We start from the raw sequence: 27,956 nt of genomic DNA, 5'->3' as shown, positions 1-27,956 counted from the left end.
AAACAAAAATAGGAGACCGTTAAATGGATAATATTATCACTAGCAATATAAAATAATGCAAATGTTATTCAAAAAGACAGTTCGAGTTATAAATTCGAGAATACAGTTTTTTAATTATTTCTTTTTTTTAATCATTTCTCTCTTTCTACAATATATTCACATACACTCAATAAATTGTTTTAGGTGAATTGGTGCTATTCAATATAAAAATAAAAATATCCATTCTTCTCTGTACCTTGTAGTCAGAATTTATAATATCAAAAGATAATAGCAGTACAATGACATCACTTATTGAAGGATATTTAAAGGACACCGGTGTTGACTATTTGACCGACAAGTGGAATGAAGTAGCTCATGATAAACTTTTCAAGATTAAAGATCCATTTTATGAACCAAACAGCAGAAAAAGACTTAAATTACCACCAAATGCTACTAAAAAACAACAAAAATTTTGGAAAAATTGTCAAATGAAAGCATGGCGTGATGACAAATGTTTTCTTTCCTGTTGTGGTTGCTTTAGTTTTGGTTCATGTGGGATTGGAATGTGCCCCTTGTTGATATTAATTCCTGGAATTGGATCTGCATTAATGTATTATATTCACATGAAATTAATCACCAAAGTCCAAAGGGAAATGCCTGAATTGTTAACTTCCAAGCAAATTGCAAAGATGCACAGTAATATTACATTTGATTTATTGCTTTCTTTAGCCCCTGTTATAGGCTCTTTTTTCACTTGGCTGAATGGTTGCTCTACAAGAAATATTATCATAATTTACCAAACATTGTGTGCGGAAATATGTAGAACAGACTCTACAATTGGTAATACGGGCAAAAATGGACACACAGGTGGTACAAATGGTACTTATAAAGGCTCTAACAACGGCACTTCTATGAACTACAACAACAATATTCACAATAATATGAACAATGTTAATTCTCCTGACACTCTGTTAAATAGCAACCAAAGCATTGAACTAGAAAGTCTTGAATTAAGTCCTGCTCAGCAACAAAAGATTATGAGGGTACCACAAAGAGCAGGAACTAAACCACAGGGAACACCATCTCCATTATCCTATTAGCAAAAGAGGAAAGTGCTATGCTACTATCAGTGAGCGAATGGATACACACATTGCCTCTTTATTTTTATTATTGATGGATTGTAAGATACGTAGTGTATGTACGGGACTTTTATTATTATGCTTTAAATAATTTATTCTTAATTTTATGTTTATGCAATGACGCTGAAACAATTTTTTTTTTTTTTTTTTTTTTTTTTTGCAACATTTTACCGCTTTTTTTTTTTTTTTTTTTTCCCTTTTCTTTCTTTCTTTTTCTTTCTTTCTATTTTTATTAAGAACAAAGTTAAAAAAAAAAAAAAAAAAAAAAAAGTACAGTCAACCACTTCAAAGTCAAAGCAAAAAAAAAAAAAAAATGCCCCTTGAGAAAAGAGTATGGATAGATGGTTGTTTTGATTTTATCCACTATGGTCACTGCAATGTAATTTTGCAATCAAAAGAAAAAATTTCTGAACTGGTCTTTCCGGAGGGATATCTTGAATACCCAGAGGAAAGTACTAGCATGAATGGTGTTCCACATATGGTTTTTGTTGGTGTGCATAATGATGAAGATATATGTTACAACAAGGGTGGCTCTCCAGTTATGAATGAATTAGAAAGATATGACCATATGAAATCAATTAAATGGTGTGATAAATTAATACCGGCTGCACCATATGTTACTGATCCGCAGTTAATGGATGAATATAGTTGTCAATTTGTTCTTCATGGTGACGATATAACCACCGATCATGATGGGAATGATTGTTATCAAATAGTCAAAGATTTAGGCAGATTTGTTGTAGTCAAAAGAACTCAAGGGGTCAGTACAACGGATATCATACATAGAATTTTAACGGATACATATTCTTACAAGACTAAGGATATTGAAAACAATGCTAATAATCCTAAATTGTGGGATTTACAATTGTTGACCAGATTTTGTAAAGATAAAGATGCTATTAGTGTATGGGATTATGTTTTTTATAAAAATTTTAACAACGTTATTGTTAAAGGTGGATACGAATTGGTGAAAAACGACGAGAAAGGAAAAATCACAGCAGTGAGTTGTTACTACATCGAGGATTATTTTGATTTATTTAATGTTGGTGATATCGAAATTTTCCAAACTATCAAATCCAAATACGCTGCTGTATATGGTTCTAATACCAAACTAATTGTAGGAGTGTTGAGCAGTAGCAATGTGGGATGTATCAACACTCTACTTGAGCGTTGTTTGAGCTTGCTAAGCTGTAAATACATTGACGGTATTGTAATTGATCCAGATAGTGACATATTTAGCAGTATGACAAACAATGTGCAAATCAGTAAATTGGATAAACAAACAATTGTTGTTAATCACAAACAAGACCTAAAGTTCCAGTATTTAACTAGAGATTTAATTATGCAAAGGATTAAAGACAACTCTCAACACTATATTAAAAGAAACATTAAAAAGGGCATGAGTTATGAGTAACCTATAACATATACACGCACATATATAATAGTAGATATTAATAAAAATAAATCTATAAAAACATATTTAATACCAACTAGGTGTGAAAATGTTGCAAAACTTCAAATTTGTCTTCATTGTACTGAGAATTGGAACCTCTTCTAACTTTGCCATAAACTGGGGGAATTTCGCCTGAATCAATCAAGTCATTAATCTCGTCACCTGCTTTGCCCCAATTACCCTTACCGCACCCCTCTTTCTTGACATGATTTGGATCTTCACCAAAATTACCGTTATGAGTAAAAAACTTGGAGTTTGATTTAGCTTCGTGGATGGTCCATTTGTTAGTTCTAGTCATTTTTTTATATTATTTTTTTTTTTGTTTATAGTTTTTAATTTTTATTTTAATAGTTTTTGGCGTATTTTAAGCTAACATTTAAATAGCTGTTAAAAAAAGTTGTGATAAAGTCAAATTGAGAGGAAGAAGATATCTAACAGCCATTATGTATTTATATATATATATACTTTTTTTTTCTCTGTTTTGTAGTTTTCAATTTAAGTTAATTTAATTTAATTTTTTTTGGGATTTGAAGGGGAGGGGAATTTAAAAGGGGGGGATTTAAAAGGACAGATTTGAAAGGGGGCAATTTGAAAGGGGGCAATTTAATGGGTGGAAAGATTAAGATTAAAATTAAAAGTAAAATGACGATCATTTTTTTGCTTTATTTATTTATTATGGATTGTTCAAAGGTGGCAAACCAAAGTAAAGGAAGGGCTAGCATAGGGCTTTGCTATTTACAAAATAACTCCACTTTGTTACCAATGCTTATCTTTATTATGTATTTCTTGCCATCACTCCCCTTATTTTGTCCTACTTTTCCATTTATCCATAAATAAAAAACACAATTTTATTTTCTCCCTTTAAAAAAATAAAAAGCCACCTAACAAACTTTTCTTTTTTCCCTTTCTTCGGCTACTGCCCCTGCCCCGATTTTATTCATTTATTCATTTATTCGTTTTCTATATTAAAAAAAAAAAAAAAAAAAAAAAGGAAATCTCATAAATAAATCGGAAAAATGGACTTAAGCCATTTCATCAATCAAGATAAAGAAAAAAAAAAAAATACATATATAAATAGATCTTTTCTTTCTCTTTTTTTTGTTTTTCTTTTTAATGTTTTCTTAAGAATTTTGACCTTTCGTATCTTTTGTCTTTTTTTTTCTTCTCCCGTTGCGCATTCTTGTCTGCAATTTCATTTCCCGGTGTTTGTGCGCAACTTGGCCTCCTTTTTTCTTTATTATTCCGAAATACTGCCAACTGGAAAACAAATATTTACATATAAATAAGAACAAGATTTTTTCCATTCTCTTTTTTCATTCTTTTTTTTCTCTCTTTTTCTCTCTTTTTTCTTCCTTTGCATTTTCGATAAAAGGTATCTACTTGTTTTACCCAAAAAAAAGAAAACAAAAATCATTTCTATATATACCTGTAAACGTTAAAAAAAAAAATGGACCCTTCAAGAGACCCAAATTTTATTCCGCCATCAGAAATTGAAAACGAAGATATTAAAATATCTCCTTTGGCACCAAAATCTGATATTCCTAAAGCAGTACCAATACGACCAATTGTATTAGCTGACTATAATTATGGTATAGACGCTCCTTTTCATCCACATACACATGATCAGAGAAGAAGAGAAATCAACGAGCATAGAAAAGATTCTAATGTGAAACATGGCATTATTCCCAGAGTCCATAATGACCTACAAACAAATACACCCTCTCCAGAATCAGAAGACTCGAACGAAGAGGAACAAGATGACGGGTCTGCCACCAAGGATACTAGTAAAAACAATCACGACAAAATTCACAAGACTCACGATTTTTTCCATTACAATGAGAACCCATACTTGAAGATTAATAAGGATCAAATTGCTGACTTAGAAGAAGTTCCCCACGGTGTAGTCCGCCAAGCTTCAACGTTAGCCGAATACGAGTTTCCTACCCATAGATTACAAAAAAAACTAAGTAGTCCAAACAAATTCCCACTAGTTATCGTCGCTTGCGGTTCCTTTAGCCCTATCACTTATTTGCATCTGCGCATGTTTGAAATGGCGTTAGATTCAATTAGTGAACAGACAAGATTTGAAGTGGTTGGTGGATATTACAGTCCTGTCAGTGATAATTATCAAAAACCGGGATTAGCACCCTCCAATCATAGGGTGCGTATGTGCGAGCTAGCCAGTGAAAGAACTAGTAATTGGTTGATGGTAGACGCTTGGGAATCTTTACAGCCTGAATATACTAGAACAGCCAAAGTTTTGGATCATTTCAATGAAGAAATAAACTTGAAAAGGGGTGGTGTTCAAACTATAACTGGTGAAAAAATAGGTGCCAAGATTATGTTATTGGCTGGTGGTGACTTGATTGAAAGTATGGGTGAGCCTAATGTTTGGGCAGATGCTGATTTACATCATATTTTGGGTAATTACGGGTGTCTTATTGTGGAAAGGACCGGTACTGACGTTAGAAGTTTTTTATTGTCTCATGATATTATGTACGAGCATCGTAGAAATATATTGGTTATTAAGCAACTCATTTACAATGATATTTCTTCTACCAAAGTCCGTCTTTTTATTAGAAGAGGTATGAGTGTGCAATATCTTTTGCCCAATAGTGTAATTAGGTATATCCAAGAACATGGATTGTATATTAATACAAGCGAATCTGTCAAAAATGTGTTGAGTAATAAAGATTAAGAGTTGTGTATCTGTTAGAATAATGTATTATTATTATTATTATGTATTATATATTATGTAATTTTTTTTTCCTTTTCTTTTTCTTTTTCTTTTTCTCTTTTTTTTTTAATTTGATATTGTATAAGCATGAAATAAAAAATTTAAGGTTTATGTGTCATTTTTTTTTTTTTTTTCTTTTCTTTTACATAAGTAATTGTGTACCGGTGGGAAAGACTCTTCGTTTCAACACATATCTTCAATGATAGTGTTTTTCTTGCCAATATGTTTAACAAACATATTAAAGTGCAGTAATTTCATTTTTTTCTCAGTAATTTTTTTTATCCACTTATGACTACTTTCCCTTTCCAATCGAGCTTCCATTCGTATATCCTCTAATGTTTTTTCGTGTTTCTTCAAATACAAAGCATGTGTAATATTATATTCTTTTTCAAATTGCAGTTGTGCATACTCCAAATAAATGTCTCTTTGCTTTGGAGGTAATTCCAAAATCTGCCTCAGCGTTAGACACTCTTCTCTAAAAGATTTCCTTTGTTCCTTGTCACCAGCATATTTTTTCCCTAAATTATATCTATGTTTTAAAAAAAGATTTTGATGTAAACCAGCAGCAAACATGTATAACAATAGGCAAATAATAAATAACAGAAATAACATGAACCAGAGGGATTCTAAGTTATCGGGCTCCTCTTTGAAAACTTGTAAATTCTCTTTATTCCACCACGGCCATTTGGGCAATGGAAGTTTCCAACAATCTCTGTTTATTTTTTTCATACTTTCCATTTCTAGCTTATTTTGTGGTAAAGAACCAGAACAATCATTATATACCGGACCAATTTTATTTAACTGTCCCACTGGTGCCGTAAAGTTGGTTGGAAACGGAGCATTTTTGGTATTATTTTGTATTGTGGTTAAATTTTCAGGTATGTGAATGTACATTTGTCTTTTAATAATCGTCTAAACCAGGTATGATGAAAACTTATATATACATATATATAAATGTAGTGATTTATTTCTCTTATTGTTAAACTTTGACTTTTTCCTTTTTCCTTTTTCCTTTTTCCTTTTTCCTTTTTCCTTTTTCCTTTTTCCTTTTTCCTTTTTTTATTTTTTATTTTATTTTATTAAAATACTCTTGTTAGTATTAATATTTATATACAACCTTAGCATATAATATAAGCTTATAAGATTATAAGTCTACAAACCTACCAAAAAAATTTTTCTTTAAAATAAAGAAAAAACATACATAAAATAAAAAAGAAGGTGAAGTTGAAAAATTTCAATGATGTTAAAAGAAAGGATAAGTATTTATAATTTATTTATTTTAATAAATATTAGAATTATAAGGACTAAGTAAATTCTAGCAACCTAGCTACTAAAATACTATATTCAATCAAGGTAAAAGTAGAAAAACTTAAATATAAATATTTTACTTTTTTGCTTTTTTTTAGTAAATTATAAAGTTATTATGAAAAGACATACAAAGTTTAATAAAAATACTGACACCTTAAATTAAAATGGTAATTAAACAGAAAAAAAAAAAAAAAAAAAACTTTTCCATTTCTATGTCATCCACTTTATATTTTTGTTCGGGTTAGCTATCACTAGTATTTTTTAATGTTGGTTTATTTTTTTTTTTGGTTTTTTTTTCCTTTATTTTTCCTTTATTTTTCCTTTATTTTTCTCTATTTCTCAAAATATAAATATTTACAAATGAACTAGTAATAAAATTAAATAAGTAAGCCATACAAAAATCATCTCTACCCTTTATACATGTTAGACTATGATCGTTCGTTGTTAAAAAATGTTGCTATTTCAGTAGCAACATTATCACTTACAATTTACACCACTTATAAACTAACTAAATCATATTATCAAGGAAAACCACCAAGGCCTAAAGATGGGGTTGAGGAATTAATCGGAAATACACCTATGGTAAAAATAAGATCATTGTCTAAAAAAACAGGGTGTGAAATATACGCGAAATTAGAACTATCCAATCCCGGTGGTAGTGCCAAAGATAGAGTTGCTTTAAATATCATTGAGAATGGGGAGGCACTTGGCTACTTAAAGAGAGGAGAATTGGGTTATGTTTTTGAAGGCACTAGTGGTTCCACTGGGATTAGTATTGCAATGATATGCAATTCTTTAGGGTATAAATCCCACATTTCGTTACCAGACGACACTTCTTTAGAAAAATTGTCCTTACTAGAAAGTTTGGGCGCAGAAATAAATAAAGTTAAACCTGCAAGTATAGTTGATCCTGACCAGTATGTCAATGCTTCAAAAAAAAAATGTAAAGAGTTGACCAAAACGAATAGAGGCATATTTGCTGATCAATTTGAAAATACAGCTAATTGGGAAATCCATTATAAAACCACGGGACCGGAGATTTGGGACCAAATGGATCATAAAATCGATGGGTTTGTTGCAGGGTGCGGCACTGGAGGTACTATTGGCGGATGCTCTAAATATCTAAAGGAAAAAACTAATAACAAAATCCTAACATGCTTAGCAGATCCACAAGGTTCCGGATTTTACAACAGAATTAATTATGGGGTGATGTATGATAATGTGGAGAGGGAAGGTTCAAGAAGAAGACATCAAGTTGATACTATAATAGAAGGAATAGGATTGAACAGGATTACTACAAATTTTGCACTAAATGAAAAGTATATAGATTTAAGTTTTAGAGTTAGTGATACTCAAGCAATTAAAATGGCGAAATATTTGTCTGTGAATGATGGATTATTTGTTGGTAGTAGCACCGCTATTAATGCTGTTGCCGCTGTAGAATTAGCAAAGATTTTAGGACGCGGTTCTCGAATTGTGATTATTGCTTGTGATAGTGGCAGTAGACATTTAAGTAAATTTTGGAAAGAGGCATTAACCATAAACAGCAATATTACTTTAGAGGAAATTGTTTAATTTATGTATTCTTATAAAATTTCGTGGAAAATGTTAAAAGTCTAGACTTTTTTTTGTTGTTGAGGATTTCCCAATGTGGTAGAAAATTACGGTGTCCGAATGCAAATGTTTCATGGACAGAAATCGGTACTCAATTTTGGAGAAATTTGTTTCAGATTGTTTTATTTTCGTGGCAAAGTACAAAAAAAAAAAAAAAGTACATTTGCTGGTTCATTTGCTGACTTGGTAGTTTACCATCGCACCCTGTAAAGAAACCCCCGCACAGAAGTTTTAGCCAACGTTCAAATAAACTAAAATTAATAATACATTGCTAATAATAGCAGTTTTCAGTTTCAAAAAAAAATTATTATAACAATAACGTAACTATTTTTTTTTTCATTTAGATTTAAAATAAAATAAAATAAAAAACAAAACAAAAAAAGAAAGAAGAAAATCAATATTCAGATTTAATTTTTTTTTTTTTTTTTTTTTTCCCCTCTGTTCAATTCATTCCTTTAACCGCCTCTTTGTTTTTCGTCATGTACAACTACTTATATATAATAATCTCAATCCTATTCAATTCCAACTTACAATACCCATCAAATAAAATTACATACCAATAAAAGAATAAAACAACCATAAAAGGTTTCATTATATCGCATCTTAATCCATATTCCAACTATTTTACACTCTTTTAACCAAAATAATAACATAACTACAAAGTTACTTTCCATTCGTTACTATTAGTTCCCTTTCCCCTTCAAAATTAACAACTACATATAGAATTATTTGAAATTAAAAACCTAATTATACAATCACTCTATTTTTCAATCAATGTTACTGAGGTACTCTCTATTTTTATTGGCCCTTCAATTGGTAGCAACTAATAGTAGTACTCTCATACTAGCTACTGCTTCAAGTACTAGCAATAAAGCACAAAACAAAGATTCTACAGCTTACTATGATAAAGATGAATTAGATGAATCAAATATATTTTCTTTAGCCTCTACCACTACCCCTACATCTACAATAGCTACAACCACTTTCCCTGCTACGGATAATTACGAGCAAGGTGATACTACTGCTACTGTTAATAATTATTGGCAATCTTTAGGAAGTACAACCGACTCCAGTGTATATACTATACAGGATTCTAGTTCTACATCTAATAGCTCTCCAACAAGTGTTACTGAAAATATTTATACCCCTTCTACCTATGATACTACAATTGAACAAGGAACTTTATCTACTGGTAAGACTAATACACCTAGTACTACAACTCCTGGTACCACAACTAGTTCCATACAACAGAACACTGTAGATAATTCAAAAGCTGCTATCATTTCAAATGGAGATACTGCAACAAGTACCTCAGCCTCCACCGTATTAGCTGCTACTACCACACCAACATCAACTGAACCAACTACAACTACCACTAGCTCTACTTCAACAGAACCAACTGATACTACCACTTCTACTAGCTCTACTTCAACAGAACCAACTGATACTACCACTTCTACACCAGACTCTGTTGCACCAGTTGCCACTACCACTAGCTCTACCTCAACAGAACCAACTGATACTACCACCTCAACACCAGATTATGTTGCTGCAGCTGCTACTACCACTAGCTCTACCTCAACAGAACCAACTGATACTACCACTTCTACACCAAGCTCTGTTGCTGCAGCTGCCACTACCACTAGCTCTACTTCAACAGAACCAACTGATACTACCACTTCTACACCAGACTCTGTTGCACCAGTTGCCACTACCACTAGCTCTACCTCAACAGAACCAACTGATACTACCACTTCAACACCAGATTATGTTGCTGCAGCTGCTACTACCACTAGCTCTACTTCAACAGAACCAACTGATACTACCACCTCTACACCAGATTCTGTTGCTCCAACTGATACTACCACTTCAACACCAGATTATGTTGCTGCAGCTGCTACTACCACTAGCTCTACCTCAACAGAACCAACTGATACTACCACTTCTACACCAAGCTCTGTTGCTGCAGCTGCCACTACCACTAGCTCTACTTCAACAGAACCAACTGATACTACCACTTCTACACCAGACTCTGTTGCACCAGTTGCCACTACCACTAGCTCTACCTCAACAGAACCAACTGATACTACCACTTCAACACCAGATTATGTTGCTGCAGCTGCTACTACCACTAGCTCTACTTCAACAGAACCAACTGATACTACCACCTCTACACCAGATTCTGTTGCTCCAACTGATACTACCACTTCAACACCAGATTATGTTGCTGCAGCTGCTACTACCACTAGCTCTACCTCAACAGAACCAACTGATACTACCACTTCTACACCAAGCTCTGTTGCTGCAGCTGCCACTACCACTAGCTCTACTTCAACAGAACCAACTGATACTACCACTTCTACACCAGACTCTGTTGCACCAGTTGCCACTACCACTAGCTCTACCTCAACAGAACCAACTGATACTACCACTTCTACACCAAGCTCTGTTGCTGCAGCTGCCACTACCACTAGCTCTACTTCAACAGAACCAACTGATACTACCACTTCTACACCAGATTATGTTGCTGCAGCTGCTACTACCACTAGCTCTACCTCAACAGAACCAACTGATACTACCACCTCTACACCAGATTCTGTTGCTCCAGCTGCTACTACCACTTCAACACCAGCTTTTGTTGCCTCAGCTGGTACTACCACTAGTACTGCCTCAACGGAACCAGCTATAATCACCATCAGCCCTGCTTCAACAGAACTGGCTGATACTACCACTTCAACACCAGATTCTATCGCCCCAGTTGCTACTACTACTTCAGTACCAGATTCTGTTGCTCCAGCTGCTACTACCACTTCAACACCAGACTCCGTTGCTCCAGCTGCTACTACCACTTCAACACCAGATTCTGTTGCTTCAGCTGCTACTACTACTTCAACTCCAGACTCTATCGCCCCAGTTGCTACTACCACTTCTGTACCAGACTCTGTTGCTCCAGCTGCTACTACTACTTCAACTCCAGACTCTGTTGCTCCAGCTGCTACTACTACTTCTGTACCAGACTCTGTTGATCCAGTTGCAACTACCACTTCAACACCAGATTCTGTTGCTCCAGCTGCTACTACTACTTCAACTCCAGACTCTGTTGCTCCAGCTGCTACTACTACTTCAGTACCAGACTCTGTTGCTCCAGCTGCTACTACTACTTCAACTCCAGACTCTGTTGCTCCAGCTGCTACTACTACTTCTGTACCAGACTCTGTTGATCCAGTTGCTACTACCACTTCAACACCAGATTCTGTTGCTCCAGCTGCTACTACTACTTCAACTCCAGACTCTGTTGCTCCAGCTGCTACTACTACTTCAGTACCAGACTCTGTTGCTCCAGCTGCTACTACTACTTCAACTCCAGACTCTGTTGCTCCAGCTGCTACTACTACTTCTGTACCAGACTCTGTTGATCCAGTTGCTACTACCACTTCAACACCAGATTCTGTTGCTCCAGCTGCTACTACCACTTCAACACCAGATTCTGTTGCCCCAGCTGCTACTACCACTTCAACATCAGATTCTGTCGCTCCAGTAGTTACTACTACTTCAACACCAGATTCTGTTGCCCCAGCTGCTACTACCACTTCAACATCAGATTCTGTCGCTCCAGTAGTTACTACTACTTCAACACCAGATTCTGTCGCCCCAGTTGCTACTACTACTTCAGTACCAGACTCTGTCGCTCCAGCTGCTACTACTACTTCAGTACCAGACTCTGTTGCTCCAGCTGCTACTACCACTTCAACATCAGATTCTGTCGCTCCAGTAGCTACTACCACTTCAACACTAGATTCTGTCGCTCCAGTTGCTACTACTACTTCAGTACCAGATTCTGTTGCTCCAGCTGCTACTACCACTTCAGTACCAGACTCTGTTGCTCCAGCTGCTACTACCACTTCAACATCAGATTCTGTCGCTCCAGTAGCTACTACCACTTCAACATCAGATTCTGTCGCTCCAGTAGCTACTACCACTTCAACACCAGATTCTGTCGCTCCAGTTGCTACTACTACTTCAGTACCAGATTCTGTTGCTCCAGCTGCTACTACCACTTCAACACCAGATTCTATCGCCCCAGTTGCTACTACTACTTCAGTACCGGATTCTGTTGCTCCAGCTGCTACTACTACTTCAACTCCAGACTCTGTTGCTCCAGCTGCTACTACTACTTCTGTACCAGACTCTGTTGATCCAGTTGCTACTACCACTTCAACACCAGACTCTGTTGCTCCAGCTGCTACTACTACTTCAGTACCAGACTCTGTTGCCCCAGCTGCTACTACCACTTCAACACCAGATTCTGTTGCCCCAGCTGCTACTACTATTTCAGTACCAGACTCTGTTGCTCCAGCTGCTACTACTACTTCAGTACCAGACTCTGTTGCCCCAGCTGCTACTACCACTTCAACACCAGATTCTGTTGCTCCAGTTGCTACTATCACCTCAACTCCAGATTCTATTGCCCCAGTTGCTACTACCACCTCAACTCCAGAATCTGTTGCCCCAGTTGCTACTGCTACTTCAGTACCAGACTCTGTTTCTCCAGCTGCTACTACCACTTCAACACCAGATTCTGTCGCCCCAGTTACTACTGCCACTTCAGTACCAGATTCCGTTGTTTTATCCAGTATTACCGCCCCAACATCGAGTGAACCAGTTACCACTATCACCCCAATATTAGCCTCCGCTACTCTGGTAAGTACTGCCATTCCAACATCAGCTTCTATTATTTCAGACACAGTAACTAGCTTAACACCAGCTGAATCAATTATAAACACCGTCTCAACACCAAGTCCTGTTGTTTCAGATAGCACTACCACTCCAACATCAAGTGAAGCAGTTGTAACTACCATTTCGACGCCAGATTCTGTAATTTTAGATACAGCCACTAGCTCAACATCAATTGAACCATTTACTATTAACACAGATGCATCAAGTTTTATAGCTTCAGATATTATTGCTACTCCATCAACATCAATTTTTACTTCTTCCACTATTACTGCCACTGATTTAACATCAGATTCTACTGTACCAACCACTACTATTATACCAACGTCAATTGGAGCAGCTACCACTAGCGCACCAACCTCAGTTGGATCAACTATTACTATGGATGAATCAGCTTTTATTTCTACAGCCAGTACCACTGCATCGGCATCGGACTCTATTTCTCAAGTTATTCTTACTGTAAGTTCGTCGGATTCTGTTTTAATCGCTTCCGCTGCACCAACTTCAGATTCTATTATATCATCCAATGCTGTTTTTAGTTATTCAACTCCAGTCGCATCATATACAACTAGTATCTCTTCCGCTTCTATTGATTTAGCCACTAAAATTACATCGTCATCCGTAGTTACAGTCAGCACAGCTACTTCCTCCTCGATTGCAGTAGATACTAGCGTTAGTGAATCTGCTTACACCGCTTCAATTGTTAATACACAATTTTCTATTCCAACAACTACCACTACCAATACTATATCCTCCTTATCATCATCTTATGTTTCTGTTATGACAATCCAATCCTCCTCCGAGCCAATTGTTACTGGAAGCAGTCCATCAACTGGTGTTTCTGCAACAACAGCCGATTCTTCGGCGGACACTACAACATTAACAAAAAGTACCGGTATCAGTTTGCAATCAACCTCTTCAAATTTAGATATCAGTACCACTAAACCATATTCGTTAGTTAGTAGCAGTTTTATTACAGCATTAGAAAGTTCAACACAAATTACAAACCTCGAAAGCTCATCGGTAACAATCACCTCCACCTTGCGTACAAGTACGACTACTTCAAACCTTTTCACCAGTAATATTGAAATAAGTTTTTCATCTATTTCTATTCCAACTTCTGAAATAGAAGTGTCTTCTTCCGTAGCTTTTTCTTCATCGTCTGGTGCAGCTTATATTGGGTCAGTTTCTAGTAGCTTTTCTCAGGCAGTTCCACAATCAATAGCGACTTCTAAAACAATTATTACTTTGGTATCAACATCCTCTGCTACTCCGATGTCTAAGTCTACTGACGTTCTGTCTTCCTCCATCATATCGATGTCTGTATCAACGGAACCAGTATCGTCTTCTACTATTGATTGGTTGCCAACGAATTTAATTGTTCAGAACAAGACTACTCAAGTTGATTCTAGTACTGCTTCTGTTTCGATTCAAACAAATTTGAATAGTGTTACTCAAACTTTGCCCCAAGCCATCACTGCTCCTACTCAGGCACCAGCTGCAGCTGCTAATGCCGTTAATTACACTACAATTACAATTGGGTTCAAATCTGCATTAAACTATGAATTTATTGTTCAAAATGCTTATTCTAGTGCTCAAATTTTCACTTATTTACCAGGCGTTTTAAATTATCCCTTTGAGGTTGAAAGTCAACAAGACTTTAACATCTATGTCAAACAGTTAGTGCCTTACGAAGAACCAGGCCGCGATTATGTAATTACTATTGCCGAAGTTTTATTTCCAAAAATATACATTGATACATTACAAGCATTAATTAATAATTCCACCAGTGACCTGTACGATAACCCCAAATCGATTTTAAAACAGCTTGCGGAACAGATCGATCCATCTATTTCTTTGACCACCGATATTTCTGGAAGTAGTGGTGGTTCGGGTTCTAGTTCGACAGTTACGATTATGGCTACTGCTACCTCTACGAGGACATCTAGTGTTACTAAGACACCTGATGCTAATAATGGAGGTGAAGGCAATCCAAGCTTGGGTACGTTAGGAGATAGTGCCAGTAATCAATATTCCGGAGTTAGTGGTAGCTCTAATAAGAATAGCTCAGTTAGCCAAATTTTGAAATCAAGCGGTAAAACAGCTGGGTTTTTGATTGGTATAATTGTTGGTGCAATTGTTTATCTAGTTTTGATGATTATGGGTGCAAGGTTCTACATTTTAAGAAGAAGGAGAAATTTGATTTTGAAAACTAGTGCCACTTCTAAGGATTATCCTACTGATAATTATTCATTTTATACAACAAGTTCCTCTTCTGGAAGTGAAGAAGTTGTTTTAGAACCAAAAGCTTATATTGATGATCAAGTCAGTTTAACTCCAAGCAAGAGAATTGAACAGTGGATGGACATGAACTTGTACGGTGATGATGGAATTTCAGAAAATGGAAATAGAACATCTGCTTTATGTGAATCGGAACAGTTATCTAATGCTGATGGTAAACTGGGTAGTAAATCGTCGAAATATTCATTAAGGAGTCACAACTCAAATTTATCTCGTAAGAGTTCTAATAGACACATGATTAAAATTTCTAAACCGATCGCTGCCGCAAATTCTCTTGGTTGGAATGATACTTATTAGTATGTATTTTAAAATATTTTTTTTTTGCCGTTTCTTTCCTCTTCTAATATCGAGTCGAACTTATTATTTTATTTTTAACATTACAAGTTACGAATGTATTTTTAATTATTATTATATATATATATATATGTATTAGGTCATATTTATTATTTCTTTTTCCTTTTTCCTTTTTTTTTTTTTCTTTCTTGTTGATTAAAAACATACTGTCTTTAATATGTTGTTCAAATATAAGGAGAAGATACTAGATTTTTGTTAAAAAAAAAAGAAAATAAAAAGATACTATGCTGATAAAAAATCAGTAACTATTTTAACAAATTCCTTAGGCCTTTCTCCAATGACGTTATGTGTTGTGTTGATTTCCACGACTCTATAATTTTTAAACTCAGCTCCAAGACTTTGATAATGCTCTCTTGGAATAAATGGAGATTTTAATGCCTTGATAAATAGAGTTGGAATTTGACATTTTTGATGGATAATGTAGTCGTGATTATATGGTGGGACATACAGATTAGGCCATTTTACAATCTCAGATAGATAATCTGGCATATTCAAAAGAGGAATATCATACAATATTGGGTATCCCAAGGATAAATCATTATTAGCAGAATAACTTGTAAATCCATTAGAAAAGTAATAGCTCATTGAAGGATTGCGAGAGTTAATTTTTTTAAAATGATTCAAAACCTTGGATTTCCATTGATTTTTGGAATCCTTTAAGATTAGATGTGGAATTTTGTGATGCTCAACTGATTCAGTTACTTTGTGTTGTAAATATTGCTGGCCAGCATTCAATATTTCCATAATGGCTAGATAATTCACTACAATTTCATCAGTCAAGGCTGGCATTGCTTTTGGAGGAATATCAACAGAAATTAATTTATGAAGATATGGTGTAACTTTCCTATGCAAACATGTTAACATAGCGATTCTGCCACCCAGGGAATAGCCTACCAGACTAACTTTACGATTTGGGCCGTAATTAGGAACAATCTGTTTCAAAATAAATTCGGAAACATCTTTGGATAAAGTTAGATTGTCATAGGGCAATGCGCGAGGAGAATCGCCATGGTTTCTCAAGTCAATTGAATAAACATCCGTATTTAAATTTCTAGATAAATGCTTATTGAACATTTTGAAATTAGTTTTATTTCCAAAAGCACCGTGTATGTTAATTACTATGGGTGGTTGTGGTATTTGTGCATTGTTGCTATCAGTTTTTGTTGTCGGTGATATGGAATGAATGCTCGACAAAGACACTACTGATTCATGATACAAATGTCTTTTCTGAGGTTTAATACCGATATTTCGAAAAGTTTTTAATATTGGCTGCATAATATGTTACTTATTTCTAACTGAATATTATAAATTGTTTCTGAACCATTAAGCAGGTTTTGAATCTGTTAGTAGTATGCTTTCAATTTAATTTTTCTTTCTTTCTTTCTTTCTTTCCGTGTTAATAACTAAAACATAAATCTTCAAAGGTCTCGTTACAAATGATAAGAAATCCAACTCTTTTTTTTTTTTTTTTTTTTTTTCTTTTAAAGGAGTATAATCATCTTTTGAAAGCTTTTACATGAAGCAAACACACTTTTTTTTTGTAAAAAAAAATAAATAAATAAATAATTAATTAAATAAATAAAAAGGGGCTAGCAGCTAAAACATTGCTATTAGGGATAAGATTTATACAATGTCTAGGCATAGAAAATTAGATAAAATTATACTATCTCTACCATTTCAAAAAGGACATGGTTTAGGAGACGAAGATGACACTTTTACCATTCCACTAGATATAGCTGAGCAAGATGAGTTAATAACTAATTTCCAACTGTCCGTTCACAAATCAGATACGTTTTATACTCAGATAATCACAATACTGTACTTGGGTTATTGCATTTTTTTCCTTTTGATATTAAAAAAGGGAAACAAAGTTGGCATCGGACAAAAGTATCCGGTTTTTTTGAAAACAGCCCCTGTCAATTCGGTGGCTTTATCACTAATAAATTTAAGATATAGTATAAGGTATCAAATCAAATTTATAAAAATTAACAATTTCACTTTGAATATGATAAATGCCTTATTGTTAACCATATTGGTCATTTTATCTATCAATACTAGTAGCAACAAAAATTTGCATGGAATATTTATCCATGCTTTATTTAATGTACCACCCGTTTTGTTTTTCCTTTTGTCAATATTTGCTAAAAAATGGAACAGAAATTTAAATGAGCAAATTGGGATATTAATGAAAAGTAAATATAACTATAAAAGTGCATAGCTAATCCAATATTAGCGAGGAGTCTGATTTTGTTGTAGGAAATGGTAAGCTATATGGTTTTTTGTATGGATACATAATCATTTTATAGATTGTTGTGTTTCGTGGATCCTTGACCAAAATATCCACCACATTTCTAAAATTAATCTTATAGAGTTGATTGTACTTGTAGTAAATTGAATGCAACGCATAGTGCTTACGAACAATTTTATTAAAACACAAGGGGTATTTGAATTCCAATTGTGATAAAAACAATCCATTCATAAAATTTTTCAATGTGCTGACTAAAATTGAGGAAGGTATATTACCTAGGGAGATAAACCCGCCTTTTATAAGTATTTTAGACACAGTGATTGGCTTCTTTTCAGTACAGTTTATATGAGACCAATTCATCAAACATTCTAGTTCCAGTTTAAAGAATATTGTGTTATTTACAGTTGAGATGCTTGTATTTATTATTTTGTAGGATATATTTGACCAGTATTTATTAATAAAATCTAGATCTGACTCTAGCAAAGATGGCGATGCTGTTGGTGTTTTGGTCTTAGTTTGTAGTTGTAATTCAAATAAGATATTTTTACCAGGTATGACAAAGGTAGGATCATTTTTTTGTTTATTATCATTGTAGTGATCCTGGAAAATGTAACAATTCCATTCTGAAAGGATAGAAGGAGTGATATTGGTGATATTTTCTTTATCAAGGATTTCGAGGTAAACTGTGTCCAATACAATCATTAATAGGTTTTGTTTTTGATTTTATTTTTATTTCAATCAAAGTTGAAGGCTGGCACGATAGAAATATTAAAAATAACAGAAAAAAAAAAAAAAAAGTTGAATAATTTACTAATGGCAAATAGCCGCCTAACTTATCCTTTTTTTTTCTTTTTTTTCTGTTATTTTTTAACGGGGATGAAAAGAAAAAACTAATTTAAAAATAGCTTGTTAGTTTTCCAGATTTGTAAAAATAAAAAATAAACCATAATCTTTTATTAAATTAAACTGTTTGTTATATAAAAGATATCACTAAAAAGAATAAAAAAAATTATTCTAATCGTGCTCGTACCTTTCAACTCATTGTATCATGTTACTACTGCCTGGTTCCTCTTGCAATTTTACATGATCTAATGGATTTGGTGCACTTTCAAAAACACTACTTTTCAAATGAAATTCCTGTCTTTTATCCCCACTGTTAACGCTTAAGTCGCCTCTTAGTTCCAAGTAATATATTCTACTTAATAAATCTTCATCTTCTTCATAATTATCTGGGATGAAAATAGTTAAAGAGTCAACAGATTGAAACTGATGTCTTGGTAAATAGTGTTCCACGTCCTCACTCCCGTTGTTATTTCTTATATGTTCGATGCTGTAAGTGATTTTTGCATTTTCTAAAGTATCGAAATCTATATTTTTATTAAAATTCTTGTATAGATGAACATGATGAAGAGATCCTAAATTATCGTCTTGGTCATTAAAAGCAGAACGTAATATCATACTGTATAACTTGACTGATTTTGTAAATGGTATATGGATGACTAGTTGACAATCACAATCGGATTCTAAAAAGCAAGAGTTGTCATCTTTGCTCTCTTGAGTTTTAATGAAATTTTTATAATTTTTCTCTCCATTTTTATAGACACCATTCAAGATTTTAATTTTATTTAGATCCATACATTCGTATAATGATTGATTTGGATAGGTTGCAATTGGGGGTGGCTCGTTATGCTCATGTTCGCAGCAGCAGTTGGACATTATAGCAGGGTTGTAATAGGAGAAGTGTTTCTATTCTGTTTTATTTTAAACTTTACGTAGTCATAATAAAATGAGGCTTTCCTTTTCTTTTTTGATAGATTTACAAAGAAAAAAATTATAAAAAAAAAAAAAAAAATTGGTTTGATTTTACGATAAAGAAAAAAAATTTTTTTTTTTTTTTTTTTTTATACGATTTTTATTAACAGTTTTACATCTTCATTTTCTTTTAATCTTAAAAGTAAAATTGATGAAAGGTAAAATAAAATTAAGAAAAAAAAAAAAAAAAAAGACAAAATCAAAATCAACAAATGTCAAAACCACACACTGCTGAATTTCTACCTGCTAATGAACCACAAATCTCATCTATCTTAGCTGGTGGCTACAATCATCCATTACTGCGTGAATGGCAAAACGAAAGACAATTGACCAAAAATATGTTTATTTTCCCAATCTTCATTAGTGATGATCCAGAAGAAGAATGTGACATTCCAAGTTTACCAAATATCAAAAGGTTTGGTGTGAACAAAATTGTTCCATATTTAAAACCGTTAGTTGCTAAAGGTTTAAGAAGTGTTATTATTTTTGGTGTTCCACTGAAGGAAGGAGTTAAAGACGAGTCTGGTAGTGCTGCTGACGATCCAGAGGGCCCAGTCATTCAGTGCATTAAGAAATTAAGAAAGGAAATTCCCGAGTTATATTTGATTGCAGATGTGTGTCTATGTGAATATACTTCACATGGACATTGCGGTATTCTTTATGAAGACGGAACTATTAATAGAGACTTGAGTGTTAGAAGAATTGCCGCTGTTGCAGTTAATTATGCCAAACACGGTTGTCATTCTGTTGCTCCAAGCGATATGATAGATGGTAGAATTAGAGAGATTAAAATTGGTTTAATGAATGCTGGTTTAGCCCACAAGACATTCATCTTGAGTTATGCTGCTAAATTCAGTGGTAATCTATACGGTCCTTTCAGAGATGCTGCTCACTCTTCTCCTAACCATGGTGATCGTAAGTGTTATCAATTACCAAGTGGTGGAAGAGGCTTAGCACGTAGAGCTTTAAGAAGAGATCTAGAGGAGGGTTCCGATGGCATTATTGTTAAACCATCTACTTTTTACTTGGATATCATGAGTGATGCGTATGAAATTTGTAAAGATATTCCTGTTTGTGCTTATCATGTTTCCGGTGAATTTGCCATGTTACACGCTGCTACCGAAAAGGGGATTGTTGATTTTAAAACCATTTGTTTTGAAACTCACCAGGGATTCTTAAGAGCCGGTGCCAGGTTGATCATCAGTTACTTAACTCCGGAATTTATGGAATGGTTGTCCAACTGATTCTTTACTTTTGTGTGGATACAATTTTAAGCTAGATTATTATATTTTTTTTTCTTTTTTTTTTTTTTTTTATTATGTGTATAAAGGATCTATATGTTATACTATGTATATATTTGTAATAACACTTGCGACTTTTTTTTTCTTTTTTTCTTTTTTGTTTTTTGTTTTTTATTTCGTTTTATTTTTAATTGGTCAACGGCATTTCTCTTTGAGTTTCTGTTTCCTTTTCTTTTTCCGGTTGAACCTTTGCTGCTGGAAGAGGAAGATGTTCAACACTGGGCAATTTATCCTCGACAATTTTAGATTCATCTACATCTTGTTGTGAGAGTTTTTGCTCGCCTAACATTTGATCCAACTCTTTATCGATCTCATCGTCCAACGAAATAGCAATATTGCCTGTATTGCCTATTCTGAGAATATTACTGTTTAATACTTGATCAACTTCTCTTTCATAACTCATTTGATCTTCTAGAGTATCCATAACATCATTTACGTAATCTATATTCAACTCCTTATTCAACTTTGTCAATATTTTATTTCCTGTATCGACACCCTTGATAAAGTCTTTTTCAATTAATTTAAACTCAATATTAGAAAGCATATTTTCTAAATTAATAAGCTGGTCGTTAGCTTTGCTTAATAAAATCTCTTGGTAATGTATTCTTTTTAATAATATACGTATATTTACATTTGCCTTATAATCTTTACCGTTACTAATGTCTTGTCGTATTGCTGACTTTAGATTTGCTCTTTCATTTTCTATTAAGTTATTTGTATTTCGAGTGAATTTATTTAAATTATCCCTTGACAATTTTAGTTGAAAAATTGCTTTATCTTGATTAGTTAACTTACTTTGTTTTTGGCCCATATTTCGAATGGTTGTGACTCTTTTTTCCCTTTGTATATAAGTGTTGATAGCGATAGTATTGATGATTGTTTTTAATACTAATAGATACCAGTTATTTAAACAATTTTAATTCATTTTTTTTATGTTTTGAGTTGGGAGGAGGGGAAATATCTATATATATATATATGTATGTATGTGTCTGTTAAAAGATAAGAAATTATTTTTTTTTTTAAAAGTTTGAACACAATTTTTTTTTTTTTTTTTTTTTTTTTTTTAATTACAAGTAAAACAAAGTCAAGAAAAATTTCATCCAATATCCATAAATTCTAAAATCATTAATCAAATACCCCAAAATTAAGGAAAAGGGTGATAAAAATATTTATTTTAATAAAATCTAACTTTACACTACATAACAAAATAAAAAGAGTTATACATTATTTCTTGCTTTATTTCTGTTTAAAAGTCTTTCAAAGTCTTGTTGACAGCAGCAATGAAAATATCAACGTGTTTTTCTTCAAAGGTAAGTGTGGGTCTCAATCTAACAGATTTATCAGAACAACCACCAACATTACAACCGTTCAACTTTAATTTCTTCAAAAACAAATCTCTTTGTTCACCAGTTGGTAAATCCCAAGCAATAAAAGTACCTTTACCTCTTAATCTTTGCAAGTATTGAGGGTATTTTTCGGATACCTTTGCCAATTCATCAATCAAATATTTACCAACACGTTGAACCTGATCAACTAACTTGTTATCAACAATTTCTTGACCAATGGCACCAGCAATGATCATTCTGGCTGGATCACCACACCAAGTGTTGAATTGTCTGTATGCCTTGTTTGGAATGAATTGTGGATCATGGAACCAATAACCTGCACTTTGGAACTTCTTTGAAAAAGTGACCAAATCTGGTGGAGGAGTGATATTTGCGTATTCGTGGCACCAGAACTTACCAGTAGCACCGACACCGGTTTGAACTTCATCAATGATGTAAACAACATTATGCTTCAAAGTGATTTCTCTCAACTTTTGCAAAAAGTAGGCAGAGGCATGGTTGTCACCACCTTCAGATTGAACTGGTTCGATAATCAAGGCTGCAACTGGAACTTCCCAAGAAGTGATCAATTTTTCAACAATTTGCAAGCAACGGTCATCTTCTTTTTTGTTTTCAGCTGTATGCTTATCTAATGGATATTGGTAGTATGGATATTCAGCGTGTGGCCAATGAAATGATGGGAAATCCAACTTGTGAATTGGCTTAGAACATGTAACAGAACCAGAGGCGAACAATCTACCGTGGAAAGCTTTCTTAAAGGACAAAACAGCCAAGCTTGGAGAACCTGGAGAAACATTATCCATAACGGATTCATTTTCTTGTGTGCTAAACTCAGTATTGTAACCTCTTTGTTTACTTCTGTAATACATAAAGGCAGCTTTGAAAGCCAATTCGTTGGCATCAGCACCACTCAAACCAGACCAGATATGGTCTTGACCTTTTGGAGCAAACTTCAAAAGTTGTTTCAAAATGCCTTCCAAATCTTTACCTGGGAAATTACCAATGGCTGGTCTTTCAACCAAGGCTCTGATCATTTCTGGGGATTTAGCAGCCTTGATCAAATCTGGATTGTTGTAACCCAAAGCAATAGAAGCAATCTGAGCATATAAATCTAAAAAGGTGTTGCCATCAAGGTCAACAATATAGTTACCTATGGATTTTTCGTAATCAGCAACAAAGTAGCATGGTCTAGCATCAAAAACTTTGCCCAAGTTTTCAATGGCTTTGGTACTAGCTGGTCCTGGAATTTGTGTGGTTGTGACTGTTGGTGCAGTTGGTTCAGTTGGATAAGATTTTTCACAATAAGACATATTTGGAAATCCTTATGGAGGGTGTTTTTGTTTGTTATTGGATATTGATATTATTATTATTATTTTAATATAAGGAGAGAATATGTTATATATTAGAAATATAAATAAGAAAAAGAATAAAATTGAATTTTAGTTATGAGTTTTGTTTGATTTATATACTTTTTTTTTTTTTTTTTTTTTTTTTAATTTTATTTCTTGAGTTTTTAATTTTATGAATTTGATTGATTGAGTGATTGATTGATTGATTGATTGATTATTTGTTTGTTATCGATTGCCTTTGGTGGATAAGTTTTATTTTTAACGAGTTATTTTTGTTTTGGTTGATTGATTGCATGCTTTTTATTGATAAGACAGCGCTTGATCGCACTATAAAAATAAAAGCAGAAAAAAAAAAAATTATATTTTGTTTTTGTCTTTTTAAAAAAGCGGAAATCAAAAAAAATTCCGAGCGGAAATTTTTAGTTTGTTTGTTCGTTCGTTCGTTCGTTCGTTTGGATAATTAAAAGTTTGTAACAGCGGAATTTTATAAGCTGTGTGTGTGAATTTTAGGAATGTTTAGTAATTTGATCAATTGTATTAACCTAGTGCCTAGTACACTTTACTAATCCACAATCCCTCTTTTTATTAAAACTATTTTGTAATCACATTTACAATTTATTAAATAACATAATACTGCTTATTTTAATGCACCATTAATCTACAAATTATACAACAAGGAAGAACACACGCAAGGGAGCACAAAAAATATATATATATATATATATATTTGTTTTGAAAAAGTAGCTATGCAAAAGTCATATCCATACTGCTTAAAAACATACATTATGGACAAACCTCCTTCTCTTCCCAAGTTTCAATTCCAGTATCTTCATCTATAAACCTCTTAAATATCCATCTTTCAGCACCACTTTTGCCATCATCTTTCAAATTCAAATAATCAACTTCGTCAATGCACAAACACACTATGGCAAAGTTTTGAAACCCAATATCCTCTTTGACTCCATCTACACCCCTACTCAATTTATCCAATTTCTTACTCAATTCATTGCTCATCGGCAACCCAGGTTCAGGTCTTCTATACTGAGCTTTGGCGTTTCGACTTAGATTGTTCCATTGTCTCTTTAATTCTAAATCCCATTCAAACGGTTCAGGTGGTTTGTAACCTTCCGTTATATCAACATCATCGACTAAAGTGCTGTGATGTATGTCTGGGTGGCCATTTTTTTCTTTGGAGTGGTTACAAACAGATGGAGATAGTATAGGATAATTTATCACAGTATCATTACCACTGTTTCCATTATTATGATCGCAAATATTTGATATTATGTTTGGATATTTCCCATCACTCAATATAAAAGAAACATCACCTCTTAGTCTAAATTGCTCCCATGTATTACTAAAGTAAAAACATGCTTCAAAACATGGTTGTTCTGTCAATTGATCGATTTTATCACTTCTTAAATCTGTTGAGAAAGTTATTATATTTGAATGTTTATCGTGAAATAAAAAATCTCTAAATACGACAGTTCTACATTTTGGCCTATATGATATTGAAGATTGTTGGTTATGGATGTCTTTTTGGATAACCGCTGATATTGAACTCAATTGGAATGAGGTGAATGACTGGGAATTATTTTTTACACTTTGGATAAATATTGGTACCCAAGGGGCCATTTGGTGGGACATTTTGGCGTTTCTTTTTTTGTGTTAGTTGGGCGTCATAATTTCTGTATTGAAATAATGGTTATAAACGTTGGGATAGTTATATATATATATATATATAGTTTTTGGGATTTGGAAAGAGAAAGAGGGGAAAAAATGAAAAAATAAAAAAATAAAAAAATAAATTGCCTGACTCTTATTTTTTTTTTTGTCTTTATTATTAATATTTTTTATTTTTTTTTTGTCAAATAAAAGCCTGAATCAACCCACACGCAACAGCCATTTTTCTATTTATTGTGTCCCTTCCAAGCGATATTGCTTACTGCGTCCCTTTAACTCTCCGCTTTTGATCGGTCTTTTTGGTTAAAAATTGAAAATTAATTTAGATTTTATACACGCATCTTTTTAATATCTGGCTACCTAAAAATTATACCTAAAAATTATACCCAAAAATTATACCCATTTTTGCATCCCTTTCCAAACTTTATCACATCAAGCAAATATATCTTAAGAAAAGGGTCAATAAGCTAACGTGACACTTTCAACTAATAAAATTATATCTTATATATTTCCCTTCTTTTTATATCTGTAATTTGTATTATTCTTTTCCAATGTTTTCTTGTTTTCTGTTAGGAAATTTTCATCTTTTACGGAGTTCTTCGTACTTTCCAAACTTTCCGTGTTTTTCTGAGATTCCTACGTTCTATTGCTAACTATATTATTGATATAGTACTATTTAATCAGAAAGACATGTGGTAAGGTTGTTTGGCCGAGCGGTCTAAGGCGTCCGATTCAAGTATTAGTTTACTTTCATTGTTAACAATAGTAATGAACACTCGGATATCGTAAGATGCAAGAGTTCGAATCTCTTAGCAACCAATATATTATTTTTATAATTTTTTTACTTATAATCATTGAATAACCAATTTTATTACTCATATTTTAAAGAAATAATAACTAAATATATATAGCAATGGAACCTTTAAAATAAACTAATATACAAATTAAAAACAACTCAAGCTATCCAATTATATTTCTTTTATATTTTTTTTTTTTTCCTTTTCGATCTTTCCCCCCATTCTCTTAGGTTTATTATAAATACTCCCTATGTATATTCTCAACCATAGTCCTTTGCTTTGGTGGTAATAACAAAATTTGGTCTCTGGTTAAGGTTAATATCTGTCTTATAACATTAGCTTGTTCTGAATTATTTAATTTAGACAATTTTATTTCAACGTGTTGTGGTAAAATACCCGTGGTACGTGAAACACTGTCAATAGGGTTATTACCAATTGTGTTGACATTATTATTCATAGAAGTTGGTGTATTTATAGGCGAAACTGATGGTGTATTTGAAACAGAAATAGAGGAAGAGCTTGAGGAAGCAGTAGTGTTTGTGGTTATTGGCAAAGATGACGAATCTACAACACTGTCACCAGGAGAAACAGTAGTACTAGGAAAAACTCCATTCTTTTCATCCAAACTCTCTAAGAACATATTGATACAAGGAATATCAACTAATCCCATTTCCAACAACCCTTGTGTTACAATTAACGCCACATCTCCGTTTTGTAAAAAACTACTTATCTGCTCTTTTAAAGCACCATTGTTGCCTGAAGATTTATTGTTGTTATTGGCACCATGAGCAATACTATTACTGGCATTAATACTATTTGCTAAACTTGTCAAATTTGCAATGATTTCGATCAGCTGAGGCGGTTGGATTTTGCTTATTTTACTGGATATTACATCATTTACTCTATATAACCGGCTAGTCGTGGCACCATCTCCAGTGTTCTTGTTTATTGGTGGTAGTTTTGGCAATGAGCTCGAAGCCTTGATTAATAATTCCGGTATGAAAATGGGTTTATTCTTTTTTGGTAATGGAACTTCACTGATCATTTCAAAGGGTAATTGTAAATTATAATCCCACGGATAATTGTCTCTTTTCAGTTTTAATAGGGCTTTACACCTTGAGTTAGGTACAGAAAAAAAGGAAGAAGAAGAAGAAAAAGAAGAAGGTGATGCAGCGACAGAAGATAAAGAAGACCCACTAATACCAGCAATATTATCATCTTCATTCTGTTCGTCGTCCACTAACACCTGTTCAATTTGAAATGGCTTATTTTCTATTTTAGAAATAAGATCATATGCTTTTTTACATTCATTAGATGTTGTATATATTATTATAAAATTATTACTATTAGTGGAGGGTTGTAGTTTCTGTTGTTTAATCCCAATTATTGCACCCGAGCCTGCAACTACACTTAATACAGTCTGTTCATCCCAATTTGATGGCACATTTTTAATGAGCACACCTCTAATGTAAACATCAGGTGTTTTAGTGTGCCTGTAAACTCTGGTTCTTGGGTCAACTAGTGTGTTATTCTTGATACTGTGGGGTTTTATTGCAAAAGAAGTACTGTTCATTTATAACTGTGGTCAAGCCTGTAGTTAAATAATATTCCTTTTTTCCTTATAAGTGGTTCCTTTCTGTGCTTGATCTTTTAAGTAGATGTTAAAAGGAGGTGAAGAAAGCAAGAGGGAAGGAAAGTAGAAGGGAAAGAAACAAAAAACAAAAAACAAAAAACAAAAAAAAAAAAAGCAAAATAGACTTGAAATCCGAGATATATAAAACGCATCATTTAAGCAACAAAA

At 33.4% G+C, this 27,956-nt stretch overlaps 16 protein-coding genes and 1 non-coding gene across 17 annotated transcripts; 8 read left to right on the top strand and 9 right to left on the bottom strand.

The window, feature by feature from the left end:
* Positions 1-278: 278 nt before the first annotated feature.
* On the top strand, positions 279-1,079 carry SCDLUD_001460 (uncharacterized protein; the record flags this gene model as incomplete). Its single annotated transcript, XM_046081545.1, has 1 exon — positions 279-1,079. One exon carries the CDS (start codon positions 279-281, stop codon positions 1,077-1,079), a length of 801 nt encoding a protein of 266 aa, XP_045935622.1.
* A 499-nt stretch (positions 1,080-1,578) lies between these two features.
* On the top strand, positions 1,579-2,532 carry ECT1 (ethanolamine-phosphate cytidylyltransferase; the record flags this gene model as incomplete). The annotated part of the gene is made up of 1 exon (XM_046080356.1): positions 1,579-2,532. The coding sequence occupies one exon, from the start codon at positions 1,579-1,581 to the stop codon at positions 2,530-2,532; it is 954 nt and encodes a 317-aa protein (XP_045935621.1).
* A 76-nt stretch (positions 2,533-2,608) lies between these two features.
* On the bottom strand, positions 2,609-2,869 carry SCDLUD_001458 (uncharacterized protein; the record flags this gene model as incomplete). The annotated part of the gene is made up of 1 exon (XM_046080355.1): positions 2,609-2,869. The coding sequence occupies one exon, from the start codon at positions 2,867-2,869 to the stop codon at positions 2,609-2,611; it is 261 nt and encodes an 86-aa protein (XP_045935620.1).
* A 1,149-nt stretch (positions 2,870-4,018) lies between these two features.
* NMA2 (nicotinamide-nucleotide adenylyltransferase NMA2) lies at positions 4,019-5,269 on the top strand (the record flags this gene model as incomplete). Its single annotated transcript, XM_046080354.1, has 1 exon — positions 4,019-5,269. One exon carries the CDS (start codon positions 4,019-4,021, stop codon positions 5,267-5,269), a length of 1,251 nt encoding a protein of 416 aa, XP_045935619.1.
* A 222-nt stretch (positions 5,270-5,491) lies between these two features.
* Positions 5,492-6,202, bottom strand: SCDLUD_001456 (uncharacterized protein; the record flags this gene model as incomplete). The annotated part of the gene is made up of 1 exon (XM_046076843.1): positions 5,492-6,202. The coding sequence occupies one exon, from the start codon at positions 6,200-6,202 to the stop codon at positions 5,492-5,494; it is 711 nt and encodes a 236-aa protein (XP_045935618.1).
* Positions 6,203-7,036: 834 nt separating this feature from the next.
* MCY1 (putative cysteine synthase) lies at positions 7,037-8,191 on the top strand (the record flags this gene model as incomplete). Its single annotated transcript, XM_046080353.1, has 1 exon — positions 7,037-8,191. One exon carries the CDS (start codon positions 7,037-7,039, stop codon positions 8,189-8,191), a length of 1,155 nt encoding a protein of 384 aa, XP_045935617.1.
* Positions 8,192-9,004: 813 nt separating this feature from the next.
* On the top strand, positions 9,005-15,562 carry MSB2 (Msb2p; the record flags this gene model as incomplete). Its single annotated transcript, XM_046080352.1, has 1 exon — positions 9,005-15,562. One exon carries the CDS (start codon positions 9,005-9,007, stop codon positions 15,560-15,562), a length of 6,558 nt encoding a protein of 2,185 aa, XP_045935616.1.
* Positions 15,563-15,841: 279 nt separating this feature from the next.
* EAT1 (putative hydrolase) lies at positions 15,842-16,894 on the bottom strand (the record flags this gene model as incomplete). The annotated part of the gene is made up of 1 exon (XM_046080351.1): positions 15,842-16,894. The coding sequence occupies one exon, from the start codon at positions 16,892-16,894 to the stop codon at positions 15,842-15,844; it is 1,053 nt and encodes a 350-aa protein (XP_045935615.1).
* Positions 16,895-17,249: 355 nt separating this feature from the next.
* SCDLUD_001452 (uncharacterized protein) lies at positions 17,250-17,837 on the top strand (the record flags this gene model as incomplete). The annotated part of the gene is made up of 1 exon (XM_046081412.1): positions 17,250-17,837. One exon carries the CDS (start codon positions 17,250-17,252, stop codon positions 17,835-17,837), a length of 588 nt encoding a protein of 195 aa, XP_045935614.1.
* On the bottom strand, positions 17,838-18,569 carry SCDLUD_001451 (uncharacterized protein; the record flags this gene model as incomplete). The annotated part of the gene is made up of 1 exon (XM_046076842.1): positions 17,838-18,569. The coding sequence occupies one exon, from the start codon at positions 18,567-18,569 to the stop codon at positions 17,838-17,840; it is 732 nt and encodes a 243-aa protein (XP_045935613.1).
* Positions 18,570-18,905: 336 nt separating this feature from the next.
* Positions 18,906-19,583, bottom strand: SCDLUD_001450 (PITH domain-containing protein; the record flags this gene model as incomplete). Its single annotated transcript, XM_046076841.1, has 1 exon — positions 18,906-19,583. One exon carries the CDS (start codon positions 19,581-19,583, stop codon positions 18,906-18,908), a length of 678 nt encoding a protein of 225 aa, XP_045935612.1.
* A 308-nt stretch (positions 19,584-19,891) lies between these two features.
* HEM2 (porphobilinogen synthase HEM2) lies at positions 19,892-20,923 on the top strand (the record flags this gene model as incomplete). The annotated part of the gene is made up of 1 exon (XM_046080350.1): positions 19,892-20,923. The coding sequence occupies one exon, from the start codon at positions 19,892-19,894 to the stop codon at positions 20,921-20,923; it is 1,032 nt and encodes a 343-aa protein (XP_045935611.1).
* A 184-nt stretch (positions 20,924-21,107) lies between these two features.
* Positions 21,108-21,791, bottom strand: VPS20 (ESCRT-III subunit protein VPS20; the record flags this gene model as incomplete). Its single annotated transcript, XM_046080349.1, has 1 exon — positions 21,108-21,791. The coding sequence occupies one exon, from the start codon at positions 21,789-21,791 to the stop codon at positions 21,108-21,110; it is 684 nt and encodes a 227-aa protein (XP_045935610.1).
* A 435-nt stretch (positions 21,792-22,226) lies between these two features.
* On the bottom strand, positions 22,227-23,636 carry UGA1 (4-aminobutyrate transaminase; the record flags this gene model as incomplete). The annotated part of the gene is made up of 1 exon (XM_046080348.1): positions 22,227-23,636. One exon carries the CDS (start codon positions 23,634-23,636, stop codon positions 22,227-22,229), a length of 1,410 nt encoding a protein of 469 aa, XP_045935609.1.
* An 822-nt stretch (positions 23,637-24,458) lies between these two features.
* On the bottom strand, positions 24,459-25,322 carry SCDLUD_001446 (uncharacterized protein; the record flags this gene model as incomplete). Its single annotated transcript, XM_046080347.1, has 1 exon — positions 24,459-25,322. One exon carries the CDS (start codon positions 25,320-25,322, stop codon positions 24,459-24,461), a length of 864 nt encoding a protein of 287 aa, XP_045935608.1.
* A 735-nt stretch (positions 25,323-26,057) lies between these two features.
* On the top strand, positions 26,058-26,177 carry SCDLUD_001445. Its single transcript has 2 exons — positions 26,058-26,096; positions 26,133-26,177. It is a non-coding gene; the product is annotated as a tRNA-Leu (tRNA).
* Positions 26,178-26,390: 213 nt separating this feature from the next.
* On the bottom strand, positions 26,391-27,728 carry PTI1 (cleavage polyadenylation factor subunit PTI1; the record flags this gene model as incomplete). The annotated part of the gene is made up of 1 exon (XM_046080346.1): positions 26,391-27,728. The coding sequence occupies one exon, from the start codon at positions 27,726-27,728 to the stop codon at positions 26,391-26,393; it is 1,338 nt and encodes a 445-aa protein (XP_045935607.1).
* Between the last annotated feature and the right edge of the window lie 228 nt (positions 27,729-27,956).

Source organism: Saccharomycodes ludwigii, chromosome II (genome assembly GCF_020623625.1).
Source record: "Saccharomycodes ludwigii strain NBRC 1722 chromosome II, whole genome shotgun sequence".
In the NCBI taxonomy this organism is placed as follows: Eukaryota; Fungi; Ascomycota; class Saccharomycetes; order Saccharomycodales; family Saccharomycodaceae; genus Saccharomycodes; species Saccharomycodes ludwigii.
The sequence above is the reverse complement of the archived record's forward strand: the minus strand, read 5'-3'. Positions and strand labels throughout refer to the sequence as shown.